The sequence below is a fragment of the Lemur catta genome, chromosome 10 (genome assembly GCF_020740605.2).
Source record: "Lemur catta isolate mLemCat1 chromosome 10, mLemCat1.pri, whole genome shotgun sequence".
NCBI classification, from domain to species: domain Eukaryota; kingdom Metazoa; phylum Chordata; class Mammalia; order Primates; family Lemuridae; genus Lemur; species Lemur catta.
This window is the reverse complement of record NC_059137.1, coordinates 90,926,677-90,940,265: the sequence shown is the minus strand read 5'-3', so window position 1 is coordinate 90,940,265 and position 13,589 is coordinate 90,926,677. Positions and strand designations below refer to the sequence as shown.

The 13,589-nt window shown below is 37.4% G+C and overlaps 1 protein-coding gene across 1 annotated transcript in view; it reads left to right on the top strand.

The window, feature by feature from the left end:
* SPTLC1 (serine palmitoyltransferase long chain base subunit 1) overlaps nucleotides 1-13,589 on the top strand; it is a 60,885-nt gene that overhangs the window by 25,806 nt on the left and 21,490 nt on the right. The window contains exons 6-8 of the mRNA XM_045563966.1: nucleotides 1,092-1,224; nucleotides 9,084-9,213; nucleotides 12,932-13,021. Of these exons, the coding sequence (XP_045419922.1) occupies nucleotides 1,092-1,224; nucleotides 9,084-9,213; nucleotides 12,932-13,021 (353 nt within the window). The remainder of the gene's footprint in view (nucleotides 1-1,091; nucleotides 1,225-9,083; nucleotides 9,214-12,931; nucleotides 13,022-13,589) is intronic.

Below are 13,589 nucleotides of genomic sequence, written 5' to 3'. Positions count from 1 at the left end.
TTTATAATCTCCTATCACTCATCAGTGAAGAGTCATTTAGAGCTAAGAAGTCTATAGAATTATTTAAAATCCCTTTAGTAGTTAGCAAAAATAGTTTGTCTATATCTATAGCATGTTTTTCTTTTTGAAATGGAGACAGTAAATGAAAGCAATTCACTGCGGTTGGGATGTCCATCTGCCAGCTAAATTGTGAAGGTTTGTGGTAGATATTCTCGACTAGAGGCAACGTTATAATTAGGAGGTCTCCTGTTGGGGACCTGCCTGATGCAGAAGTGAAAGGTCACAGAGTGGTGGCACTCAGAGAACACTAATAAGGATGAAAAGGAAGACACCCCTGAGACTAACCCATGCTCAGCTACTTGGTTGTTTTCTTCCTTTTTGCCAGATTTTGCTTGAAACCATTCACTGATGGCATCTCTCCCAGAAGGCAGCTGTCAGGCTCAAAGGGTCAAGGCCTTGACTTTGGTTATGTTAATATCACAGATCTGATACTTGAAGGTTAACTGGGATGCATTCTTCTAGACTTTGTGTTCTTGCAAAACTCCACACTTATTTAATGTGGTTACAATGAAAAGTGTTTTATAAAGTGATTGTAACCAACTGGTAATGGACATCAAGTGATATTTCATGTTTTTTTATATGATGGTAGACCACGTTTATATACATTTTAACTTACATATGGAAAGAAGCATGCTTCATGTTTTATCACTACTTGATTGGAATAGGATAAATAGTTCATTTTAACAATTGTGTAATGTCCTTTAAGAAGTCTGTAAATGCCCTGGATTCTGCCAGGCCACACTGTCTGCTGCACCTCACTTGGGAATGTCCAGACTGCCTGCCGCGCGTTGCCCAGACTTCAGAGTTGCCATGCAGGCAGATCAGTAGCTGATTCAGTTCATGTATTTTAGTAGTTTTGGCCCAGAATTATTTTAATAGATCTTATATAATTTATCATTTAAAAATAATTATGTATTGGCCATGAAGTGAAAGTATTGATAATTAAACTGCTTATGTTCTTTTCTTTAGTCTTGAACAGAGAAAAAGACTTTTAAGATGGTTTAACCATTTACCCTTTTTTATTGAAATAGATGTCCATTTGGATTTGGAAGACCGCCTGGCAAAATTTATGAAGACAGAAGAAGCCATTATATACTCATATGGATTTGCCACCATAGCCAGTGCTATTCCTGCTTACTCCAAGAGAGGGGACATTGTATTTGTGTAAGTAACCTTTACCTAGTTTTGTAATCAAAATTTATTTGGAAATAATACTGACCATCTTAGAGAATTATGTCAGTAGCAGTTATCTGCCTAAAATAATGTTGATATTTTTTGTTTTTAAAGAAAGGTATAGTAACCTCAGCCAAGTAATTCTACAAAATTTGTAAGACCTTCACTCGAAAATGCTTAAAGGTATCAGTGGTAGCTTATCTGCCCTTATGGTTTTTTTTATTGATATCCAAATGAGGCCAGCCATCTGCCTTCCCTGTGCAGCTGTAGCTGTGTGATGTCCTCGTAAGTCCATGGTCACGGCCTTAACATGGTCACTCACACTGCCTTGTAAAGCCACTCCATGTCTCATCTCCCACTCACCCCAAACTCCTTGTCTCTGCTGGTCTTCCTTCTTAAGCTTATTAAAACGTGGGGGCTATGAATTGAGAACTTCCCTGACTGCCCCAAAGCTGCTGCATTGGGCTGCTGTTTACTGTGAAGGGAAAGGTCCGAGGGGAGACACGGAAGGGCTGCCTTTGCCCAGGCAGCTGCTCACACCTGTCAGAAGCGTCTGCCACTCCAGCCCAAGCCTCTGTCCTCTTTTGAGTGGACTATTAAATGACTCTTAATTTGCAGTCTCAAATTTACTTTGGTTTCCTCCTTTCCTTTTTAACACTGTAGCTAGAGTAATCTTTTAAAAATGCACATCTGATTATGTCGCACTCTGTTGATATGCATAAGAGCTTCTGTTATTCCTAAAATAAAGACCCAAGTTCTTCCTAGGTTCTTGTGAGTTCTGGACACCTTTTCAGACTAATTGTGTACCATTTCCCCTGAAGTGGTTAAGGTGTAGCCTTGCCAACCATATATACTGATTTCCTCTCCCCTCAGGGCCTTTGCACATGCTAGTGCCCATGCCTAGAATACTGTTCCTTCTTTCCTCTCCCAGTTAATTCCTGCTCATCCTGCACACACATTGCCTCTATGGAGGGGCCTTCCCCAACCTCTCAGAGCAGTTCAAGACCCCTGCTGCATGTGGGGAAGATCTTACAGCCGAAAGAGTATTTGTTATCCTCATGAATCCATGCTCACACCAGCACTCAACACTGCCTGTCAAGGGCACTGTGCTTCTAGAGCCTCCTTTATACACCCATGTGCATGCATGTACATACTCACTCTGCTCACTTGCTTCACACTTGCTACACTCTTCTTTTGTAATACTTAACAACAGCTTATAATTTTATATCTGTATGGTTATTTGCTTCTGTTTCTTGCTGAGAGCCCATAGTTTAGGATAGCATGTATCATTTAGTAGTGCTCAGTAAACATTAGTTCAGTAAATGATTGAATGGAAGATAGAACTCCAAAGAGGGGTCCAAGTGACTGAACGTTGGAGCCTGGCCTCCCTCAGCACTTGGACTGTCCTATTACTTATCACTCACCATTGAAGCTCCTGCCTGTGCAGTGGCAGAACCTTCCGTCCCTTCCATCGCGCTTTGTGCAGAGTGGATTCTGACTCTGCCTGGGATTCTCAGGACTCATGGCACCTGTTCCTCACCACAGCCTACAACAACCTGGGAGCACTCCAGCAAATGGCCTGGGCCTAAGTAGTAGTGTATTCTGATGTGACTATGAAAACAAATATTTTTATTTTTCTCAAAGTTAAAAAAAAAATCACAGAAATACTCGTCACAAACTTGAAAGCCATTGATTTAAATATTGTCTCTAGGTTTTTAGTGAAAGCAGAGTACAGACAACTGCAGTGTCACCTAGTATCATTTTATCCATAAGCATCCCACTATAAATTGCTTTTTGAGTTTAAATCTAGAAAAAGTTCATGGTTACAGGTGAACGTGTATACATCCTTTATCTGATAATAAACACTACATTGTCTTTTTTGTTTTAGCTACCAGAAAGCCTAGGCTAAATTCACTTCTGTGTTATACCCAGTGTCTTAAAATTTCAGTTTCCAGTGAATCATTAGACAGCCTAATTATTCTGTTCTACGTAATTTTAAATATTCTGCCTGAATGCAGGACTGCTAGAGGTAAAAACGGTGTTTAGTAAATTGGTTTTGATAAATTTATTAGGTGTAGACATTGTCTGATGCTTCCTTTCAGTAAACAGTGATAATGCTTTGCCAATGGCAGGTCTCAGCATAGTGGTCATTTGTGTATTTAAGTGTCTTCCTGTCACTCCACTAAGTCTATGTTTATGTTACTTCATATATTTTTTTTAATTTAACTTTGTACATTGAGATAATCATAGATTCACAAGCACTTGTAAGAAATAATACAGAGATTCTGTATACTCTTAACCAGGCCTCCCCCACTGGTAACCTCTTGCAGAACTAGCACAGTTTCACAGCCGGGGTATTGACTTTGTTGTGGTCAAGCTACAGAACATTTACATCACCACAAGGATCATTCATGTCACCATATCCACGTTCCTCCCACCCTACCCACACTAACTCCTGGCAACCACTAATCTATTCTCCACTTCTATAATTTTGTCTTTTCAAGAATGTTACATAAATGGAATCATCCAGTAAGGTAGCATTTTGGAATTGGCTTTGGAATTTAGCGTAATTCTCTGGTAACTCATCCAAGTTGTTGCTTATGAAGGCTTGATTCCTTTTGATTGCTGGGTGTTATTCCATTGAATGGATACACCAGTTTGTTGAACCAGTTACCCATTAAGGACATCTGGGTTGTTTCCAGTTTTTGGCATTAGAAATAAAGCTACTCTAAACATTCATGTACTGGTTTTTGTGTGAACAAAAGTTTTTATTTCTCTTGGATATATGCCAAGGGGTGCAATTGATAGTATTGCATATTTAGTTTTGTAAGGAACTATCCAGCTGTTTTCCCAACGTGGCTATACCATTTTACATTCCCAACAACCGTGTATGAGTGATGCAGTTTCTCCACATCCTTAAGAGCATTTGGTGTTGTCACTATTTTTTTTTTTTAGTCAGTCTGATAGGTGTGTAAAGGTGTCTCGTCATGGTTTTAACTTAACGTTTCCCTGATGGCTAATGATGTTGAACATCTTTTCATATGTCTGTTTGCCATCTCTTCAGTGAAATGTCTGTTCGTGTCCTTTGCCTATTTTCTAATTGTATTATTTGTTTTTTTTACTGTTGAGTTTAAGAGTTCTTTTTACATTCTAGTTAATAGTCCTTTATCAGATACATGGTTTGCAAATAAGAATTTTGATGTTCACATGTTCATTGCTAATATCTAGAAATAAATTTGTTTTTTTGTGTGCTAATCTTTTATCCTACAATGTTGCCAAACTCACTTACTAGTTCTAGGAATTGTTTTTGTGGATTTTTTAGGGTTTTTCCATGTAGGCAATCATGTCATATGCAAATAGGTAGTTTTATTTCTTTTCTGATCTATATACCTTTTATTGCTTTATTGCACTGGCTGGAACTTCTATGACTGTGTGTTAAGGGTAATAAGAACAGATATTGTTACCTTGTTCCTGATCTTAGAGAGACAGCGTTCAATTTTTCACCATTATGAAGCATAGTGTTAGATGTAGCTTTCTTATAGATGCTCTTTATCGCATCTCCTTACCCACCCCACACCCACCATGTTTCTGAGTGTTTATTGTGAATGGGTATTGGATCTTGTCAAACATTTTTTCTATATTGGTTGATACAATCATGTGATTTTTTTCTTCTTTAGTCTATTAATATGGTAGATTACATTGATTTATTTTCAAATATTGAACCAGCCTTTTATACCTGGAGTAAACACCACTTGGTTATGGTATATAATTCTTTTTATATGTAGCTGAATTGTATTACTAATGTTTTGTTAAAGATTTTGTATCTGTATTCATGAGGCAGATAGTTTGTCTGGTTTGCGTAGCAGAATAATACTTCATAAAATCAATTGGAAAGTGTTCCCTCCTATTCTGTTTTCTGGAGCAGATTGTATAGAATTATTTTTAATTCTTTAAATGTTTGGTAAAATTCTTCAGTGAAACCATCTGGGCCTGGAGATTTCTTTTTTGGAAGTAATTAATTGTGAATTCAATTTCCTTAGTAGTTATTGGGCTATGCAGATTATCTATGTCTTATTGAGTGAGTTCAGATAATTTGTATTTTTCAAGGAATTGGTCGATTTTTTTCTAAGTTGTCAGATTTATATGTATAGTGCTGTTTGCAGTGTTCCTTATTATTAGTGTCTGTAGGGTCCGTGGTGATATCCCCTGTTTCATGCCTGGTATTGGTAATTTGTGTCTTTGTCTTTTTTTCTCTGTCAGTCTTGCTAGAGGTTTGTCAGCTTTATTGGTCTTTTCAAAGAATCAGCTTTTATATTTCATTGATTTTTTTCTCTGTTGTATTTCTGTTTTGAATTCCATTGATTTCTGCTATTTTATTATTTCCTGCCTTTTGCTCACTTTAGTCTATTTTGTTCTTTTTCTCAATTTTGAGATGGGACCTTAAATTACTAATTTGAGACCTTTTCTCTCTTCTAATATATGCAGTTAGTGCTGTGAATTTCCCTCTCAGCACTGCTTTAGTTGTGTCCCACAAATTTTGATGTGTTGTATTTTCATTTTTATTTAGTTCATTGTATTTTTTTTATTTGCCTTTAGTCTCTCTCTCTCTCTCTCTCTCGCTCTCTCTCTCTCTCAACTTTCTTTTTAAAAGAAATACCTCAACAGAGTCTTGTTATATTGCTCTGGCGGGCCTCAAACTCCTGGCTCAAGGGATCCTCCTACCTCAGCCTCCCGGGTAGCTGGGACTACAGGCATGTGCCAACGCGTGCGACTTTGATTTATTTATTTATTTATTTTTGACCCATGGATTATTTAGAAGTATGTTGTTTACTTTCCAGGTATTTGGAGATTTTAAATTTGTTGTAGTTTGTTTTATGGCTTATGATGTAGTCTATCTTGGAATATGTGCTGTAGGCACGTAAAAGGAAAATGTATTCTGCTGGTTTTTATTGGAGTGTTCTGTAAATGTCAGTTAGATCTTGTTGGTTAATGATGTTGAGTTCTTCTGTCTCCTTAGTTTTCTATCTAGTTCTACCAGTTGTTCAGGGGTAGTAGAGTCTCCAACTGTAATTGTGAGTTTGTCTATTTCTCCTTTCGGTTGTATCTGTTTTTGCAGCTCCCATTTTGTAACTCTGTTGTTTGGTTGGTACATATTTTGGATTACCAAATTATCTTAGTGAATTGACCCAAAGATATAATGTCTGTCTTTGTCTCTGCTAATTTTCTTTTTTTCAATGTCTATTTTATCAGATGTCCTTTTCATTATGTATTTATGTTATATATTTGTGTATATATATAATTTTTACTACCTATATCATTATATGTTAAGTGATTTTCTTGTAGACAGCATATAATTAGGTCACATTGTTTAATCCACTCGACCTGCTCTGTCTTTAAATCATGGATTTGTTAATTTACATTTAATGTAATTATTGATATTTAGGATTTGAATGTGCCATTTTGTTTTTTGTTTCGTTTGTTCTCTCTACTTTTTGTTTCTCTATTTTCTTTTTCCTACCTTTCTGTGGGTTAATTGAAACTGTGTTAGAATTACATCTTTATTTATAGTATTTTTAAGTGTTTCTCTTTGTATAGCTTTTTTAGTCATTGCTCTAAGTATAATATTACATTATATACATATGTTATCACAGTCTACTGGTGTCACCATTTTACCAGTTCAATTATAGAAACCCTTACCTCCCTTTGTATCCCTTTATTCTTCTCACTTATAATATATTGTGACTGTTTTAAATATTTCCTGTACATACAGTGAGAACCACATCAGACAGTGTTATACCTTTTTGCTTTAACTGTCTAAAATAATTTAGAAAATTCTAGAGGAGAAGAAAAGCCTAGTGTATTTTCCCTTTTTTTTTTGTTGGTTTGTTTGTTTAACTTACTGTACTCTTTCTTCCTTTCTGATGATCTAAGGATCTAATGTTTTTCTTTTATGGCTTTTTTTCCTATTTAGAGGACTTTTTTTTTAGCCATTCCTTTAGATCTGCTAGTGACAAAGTCTCCTAGTTTTTCTTCAACTGAGAATGTCTTGCTTTCTCCTTCATTCCTAAAGGATATTTTTGCTGGTTATAGGAGACTTGGTTGGCAGTTCTTTTCTTTCAGCATTTGAAGCATATGGTGACACTTTTTTATGGCCTCTATGGTTTCTGATGAGAAATCTGCTGTCATTCAAATTATTTTTCCCTCTGTGTAAGGTGCCCTTTTTCTCTGGCTGCTTTCAAGATTTTTTTCTTTGTCATTAGTTTTCAGAAGTTTGACTGTGTTGTGTCTTGGCATCTATTTATTTGAGTTTACCTGTGAGTTTTGCTCATCTTCTTTAATCTGTAGGTTTAAGCCACGTGGCAAATTTGGGGGATATTTAGCTATTATTTCTTTGAGTACTTTTTTAGCCCCACCCTCTTTCTCTTCTTCTAGAATTTTAATGACATGAATGTTAGGATCTTTTATTGTAATCCCACAGGTCCCTGAGGCTCTGTTCATTTCTTTCTAGTCATTTTCTTTCTGTTGTACAGTGAATAATTCGTATTGCTCTGACTTCAGGTCACTGATCCTTTCTCCTCTCTCCTTCATTCTGCTCATGAGCCTGTCCACTGATCTTGTTATCTTGGTTATTTTGTTTTTTAGTTCTGATATCTGCAGGGGACTCTTCTTTGTATCTTTCATTTCTTTGCTGAAGCTTTCTATTGCATTATTGTATTTGTTTCAAGCATGTTCATAATTTGCTCATTGAAACATTTTTATCGTGGCTGCTCTAAAATTGCAGATAATCTTGATATCTCTGTCATCTCACTATTGGCATTTGTTGTTTTCTTTCATTCTGTTTGATGTCTTCTGATTCTTGGTATAAGTGGTATTTGATTGAAACCTGGACATTTTCATACTATGCTATTATCATCTATACCTTATTTAAGCCATCTATTTTAATTGGCATTGTCAGACACTATTCCAACAAGGGAAGGGGTTGTGGGCATGTTGCTTCATTACTACCATGGGGATGTATGCTTGAGGGTCTCTACGCAGCCTCCATAGACACAGGGTCAGGGAGGTTCTTTGTTGTTGCTGAGTAACGGTGATAGTGCTGACACTCTCCAGGCCCCAGTGGAGGCGAGAAGGATCCCTCATTACTGCCAGGTGGAGGTAGAAGTTCGGACTCTCCATGTGGTAGCCACGGACACCACGGGGTGGTAGGGATGTCCACTTGTTACCAACTGGCAGGGATAAAAGTCCCAGCTCCCTACTTGGCCTTTTCTGACATCATCTTAGGACAGATGTTGGGATGCCTTGTTACAGGCTCTCAAGGGTTGAGTCTAGTTCTCTGCTCAGCCTTTGCTGGTGTCGATGTGGTTGGGGGCCACAGTTTTTCCGTGGTGTTTTACTGCAGTAGAGTGGTTAGTGTCCAAAAGTTTTCTTTCTAGCTGGCCTGCCAGTATTGCTTCTTATGCAAAATAATGGCAGAGTAAGGTGTCAGTCGAGTTGGAGATACCACTGATGGTGAGGTGTGCACCAATATTTTATGTATTTCTTAGAAAGAGGAAAGTATGTGAATAAACCGATGTGCCATCATCCATAGTAAGATGCAAGCCGATTTCAGAGAGGCTAAAATATGGCAAGAGTATGCTGCTTGAAATAGTTTCAATGTGGTAGTTATGTGAAAGGGACTTAAAGAGTGAAGAGCAAATAATGACGTATAAATGTGCAAACATGTTTTATTTACTTGCTGCATTCAGGTTAACGATTGGAAATTGGTCAATTTACAAAAGCAAGCATTCCTTTTCTGAGAATGTTGACAAGGCCCTTTAAACCCTAATTTGGTGGGTCTCTCTTCCTTGCAGAGATAAAGCTGCCTGCTTTGCTATTCAGAAAGGATTACAGGCATCACGTAGTGACATTAAGTTATTTAAGCATAATGATATGGCTGACCTGGAGCGGCTACTAAAAGAACAAGAGATTGAAGATCAAAAGGTATGATTCTTTTGAAGAAAATTATACAGTTCTTTTGTACTTTCCAACCAGCTAAATTATATATGAAATGGTAATTTGTCATGAAACTTGCCTGCGGATCACATTTAGATATTAAGTAAGGGTGTTCCTGCTTATTAAATGTACTTCATGTCGGAGAGCCAAGTCTGATTGTGATTGCCTTGTCATTACCATAATTATAGATGGCACATTTTGGGGAGGTAATCCAGGCGGCTTTCTAAGAGATACCAAGAGAGGGAGAGAAATAGCCTGTACTTGATAAGTGGGGGAGATAATGCACCCTCTCCTTGGCATAACAATACCAAAACTCCTTAGGACCTTAATTAGATATACCTAGTGAATTCAAAATGGGCTTGTTCATATCAGAATAAATCATGTATCAATTACATGGAGGAAAGAATGACAGCAAATCTTAGTTAATATTAATATATGAGCAAAGTGAGACCCTTTCTCTCCCGCTCCACCTCTATCCTGGCGCTCTGAACAGCTGCTGCTTGTAGGAAATGACTGCCCCCAAACACGGTCCACGGTCTCCTTACAGTGTGCAGCCCTGTTTTCAATTCTTCTTTCCCAGGAACCTATGCTCTGGTGATGGTGGTTTGGAAGTACCTCCTTGGTGTTCTGATTAGAGAGTGGAACAAAGGAAGTGTGTTTAGAGCGTCATCATTAGAATTACAGCTTATTTTCTCCTAACAACATGGATGAAAAGGGTAGCTCTGGTCTGTGTTTCTATGCACATGATGTGTGGATTGCACTGGGAATCTGGTCACCACAGCCTCTGTCTCAAACACCACTTCCAAGTAGACTTTGCCAGTGCAACTCATTCATAACCAAAATAACTGATAAAAATGCTCATTACATTCACATTAATTTGGTGTTAATTTCTACTTTTCCCAAATATTTGCCTTATGCATTTAGGATTGTCATCTTTGTTTAGGTGTCAGCCCAAGTGTAGCACTTGATGAATGTACACATTCTCATGATGAATATGCACGAACTCACCGTTTTATGCTAGATCTGCTATAGCTCAGTGTTTCATATGTACACAGTTTAGAAAAATCTACAGGGAAAATCTTAAAATTGAGATCATTCCACTGATTAATTTCTTTCTGCAGACTATGAAAAGATGTCTCTTATTCTGATTCAGTAATACAGTGCTAGCCACCAGATTGAAGAACATTGTCTGGGAAAGTATAACCAGTGTATAAATTTGGAAAATATTGATTCAAGTCTCATGTGGCTGGGGGGCGGGGCGGTTTACAAGATTTGTAATCCATGGAACTGTTTTTTTTAATGAGTAAGAACAAGAAATATAATTGTCTTGAAAGTTATTTCTACTTTATAATTTTTACTTTTTTAATAATTAATTTATACTGTTTTCTTGCTGAGAATAGGCTTTCTAAATAACTTTACGTTTGGGTTTTTAGATATATTCTTTTCTAGTTTCATTTTCACACAATTGTTAGCTTTTTGAATGTTTTCTTTGACAATTTTCCAAGTGTTGTGGTTCATAGATTATTTTAAATCTCTTTTCCTACAGCTGTCTTTTGTCCCATATTAATTCTTGTAAAAAGAATGGGCAGTAGATAGGAACAGTAGCTCATAGAGTACACATAGCTATGAAAGTGAAAATATAATTTGGCCTCACTAGTAAGGAAGGAAATTAGGCTAGGAGTTCTTGCCTGTCAAATTAGGGCTCTTTTTTAACAATAATAGTAAGTGCCAACGCAGGTGTGGTGAGACAAAGGATACTTCTGTAACACTGGAAAGAATTTACATCAGTGCTGTCTTTCTAGAAGGTAAATGAGCAGATATATTCTAGGATCCTAGAATATCCATACCTTTTGACCCATACTTGGGGTGTTGTCTTTAGAAAATAATCAGAAATGGTGTCAGAGATATTTATATGTTATATAAAAAAGCAAAATGTGGGGGAAAAAACCTAAATTGAACATTAGAGAAATAGTTAAGTAATTTATGGTATACCCACAAGGTAGAATATCTCCATTAAAATTATGTTTTAAATAATATTAAATAATGTGGAAATGCTCACAACATAATTTTTTTTAAATCAGATCCTAAAACTATTACAATAAAATCCTGATTTTGAACAAAGTAATTTATAAATGTATGTATTTACAAGAAAGAAAGACAAAAGTTACCACTGTGTAGTATGACTGGCTAATTTTTAAAATTCTTTTTTATACTCTCATTTCCCAAGACTCCTACATTGATTACTTTTAAATCATAAGAAAAGTACTTCATTTTTAAAAAGGCAGGCAGAGGCAGGATGCTCCTGTGTTGAAATGAAAGTGGCTTCTCTTCATCAGTGACTCCTGACAGATCAGTATTGCACGCTGCCAGGCATTCAGTTTTGAGTTGACGGAGTGAAGATGATTGAGCAACCTCAACGGTACATGCTTTTGTGTACCTCAACAGCCACATTTCTTTTTAGTGCTACTGTTATGAGTTCTACAATACCCCTTAAAGCAACCCCTGGGCCGCAGACCAGTACTGGTCTATGGCCTGTTAGGAACCGGGATGCACAGCAGGAAGGGAATGGCAAGCGAGTGAAGCTTCATCTGTATTTACAGTCACTCCCCATCACTTGCATCACCACCTGAGCTCTGCCTCCCCACCCATGCCCCATTCCTGGTCCATGGAAAATTGTCTTCCATGAAGCTGGTCCCTGGTGTCAGAAATATTGGGGACCACTGCCTTAAAGCATTGCTCTGCTGCTTTCTCATTTTGATGCTTTCTCTAATGTTCATTGGAGCAGAAGCTTAGAGGCAAGAAGCCTTGAGCAGGAAGGTAGTGGCAAACTCTGTTTGTGGATCTCAGTGTTTTTTAGTCCAACACACCTGAAGCATCTACAGATTAATGCATGGGAGAGACTTGCCATGAGGGGAGTGGCGGGGGGAGTGTTGTTTGAAAAGGGCCCTCCACCCCACAACCTGGGAACGTCACTGGACGAGATCATAGTCTAGTTTACTTGTCCCTGTGAGAGGTCACTGGGAAGTAAGGAAAAGGGTTGCATCTTGTTTTTGGTAGGTGAAGGAGAACAGGGTTTGTCTGGTTTTTGACTTTTTATGAGGGAAAATAGCCAGTACATACAAAGGAAACAACCATGGTATATAGTGAAGCCACCTGTACCCTTCTTTCAGCTTTATCACCATTCTGCCATTCTTGTACCATCTATACCTCCACCTCCTCTTCACCCCATCTTCATGATGATGGCAGTGATGATGGTGGTTCTTCATTATAGTTCTTTAAGTGAAATGTACAGACATTGAAACACACAAATCCTTGCCATATGATTTTGAACACTGGTTTATACCCATGTAACCCAGGAATCTCGGCCCTTTCATGATATAAAATATTCCCGTCTCCCCAGAAAGTTCCCCTGTGCCTTTTCCCAGTCATTCTAGGGTTGGAGGGTTTTATTTGTGTTTTAGTATTCTCAGAATGCCTAAATTGTGTGTGTGTGAGGTCACGTAGTTGGTATTGTAAACTGAAAAACATGTCTGAGACAGTTCTGTTGCTCATTTCAAAATAACCAGATTTCAAACACTGAGCTTTAAATTCATTCACACTTTTTTAAATGAATAAATCTTGTAAGGTGAAAATGCTACAGAGTATGTAACAGATTATATATTTGGGGTTACTGAAATTTAAGTTGTCTGCTTTTTTTCTTTTAAAGAATCCCCGCAAGGCTCGTGTAACTCGACGTTTCATTGTGGTAGAAGGATTGTATATGAATACTGGAACTATTTGTCCTCTTCCAGAGTTGGTAAGCAACCATGTATAGTCATTATTTTAGTATTTAGACTATTTGGCAGATGTGCCTTTTGTTCATGACCACTTTTAATGTATAACGTCTGCATTGCTTTGCACAGTAGATATCACAAGCATATTTTGATCATACCAGGGAAGTAGATGAACACTGAATGCCAGTGCTGGCCTTGAAATAGTAAAAACCAACTTAATCAAGGTGGGACTGACAAATAATAAATACACCTACTTTAGTGTATAGTTCAATAAGTTCTGACAGATGTATACGCCCCTGTCACCACCACCTCCACAGTCAAGAAATAGAACATTTCCATCACTCCAGAAAGTTCCTTCATGCCTCTGTATAGTCAGTACCCAACCCTGGCCCCAGGCAATCATTAATCTGCTTCCTTTTCCTATAGATTAGTTTTACTAAATGAAAGCATATAATATGCATTTTGTAAAACTCAGCTTTTTGGTAGTGAAAACAATATAATGTTTTTAGAAAACATGACTATGGAGATTTTCTTTATTGAGATGAAAGTCACATAACACAAAACTAACCATTTAAAACTATATAGGTCAGT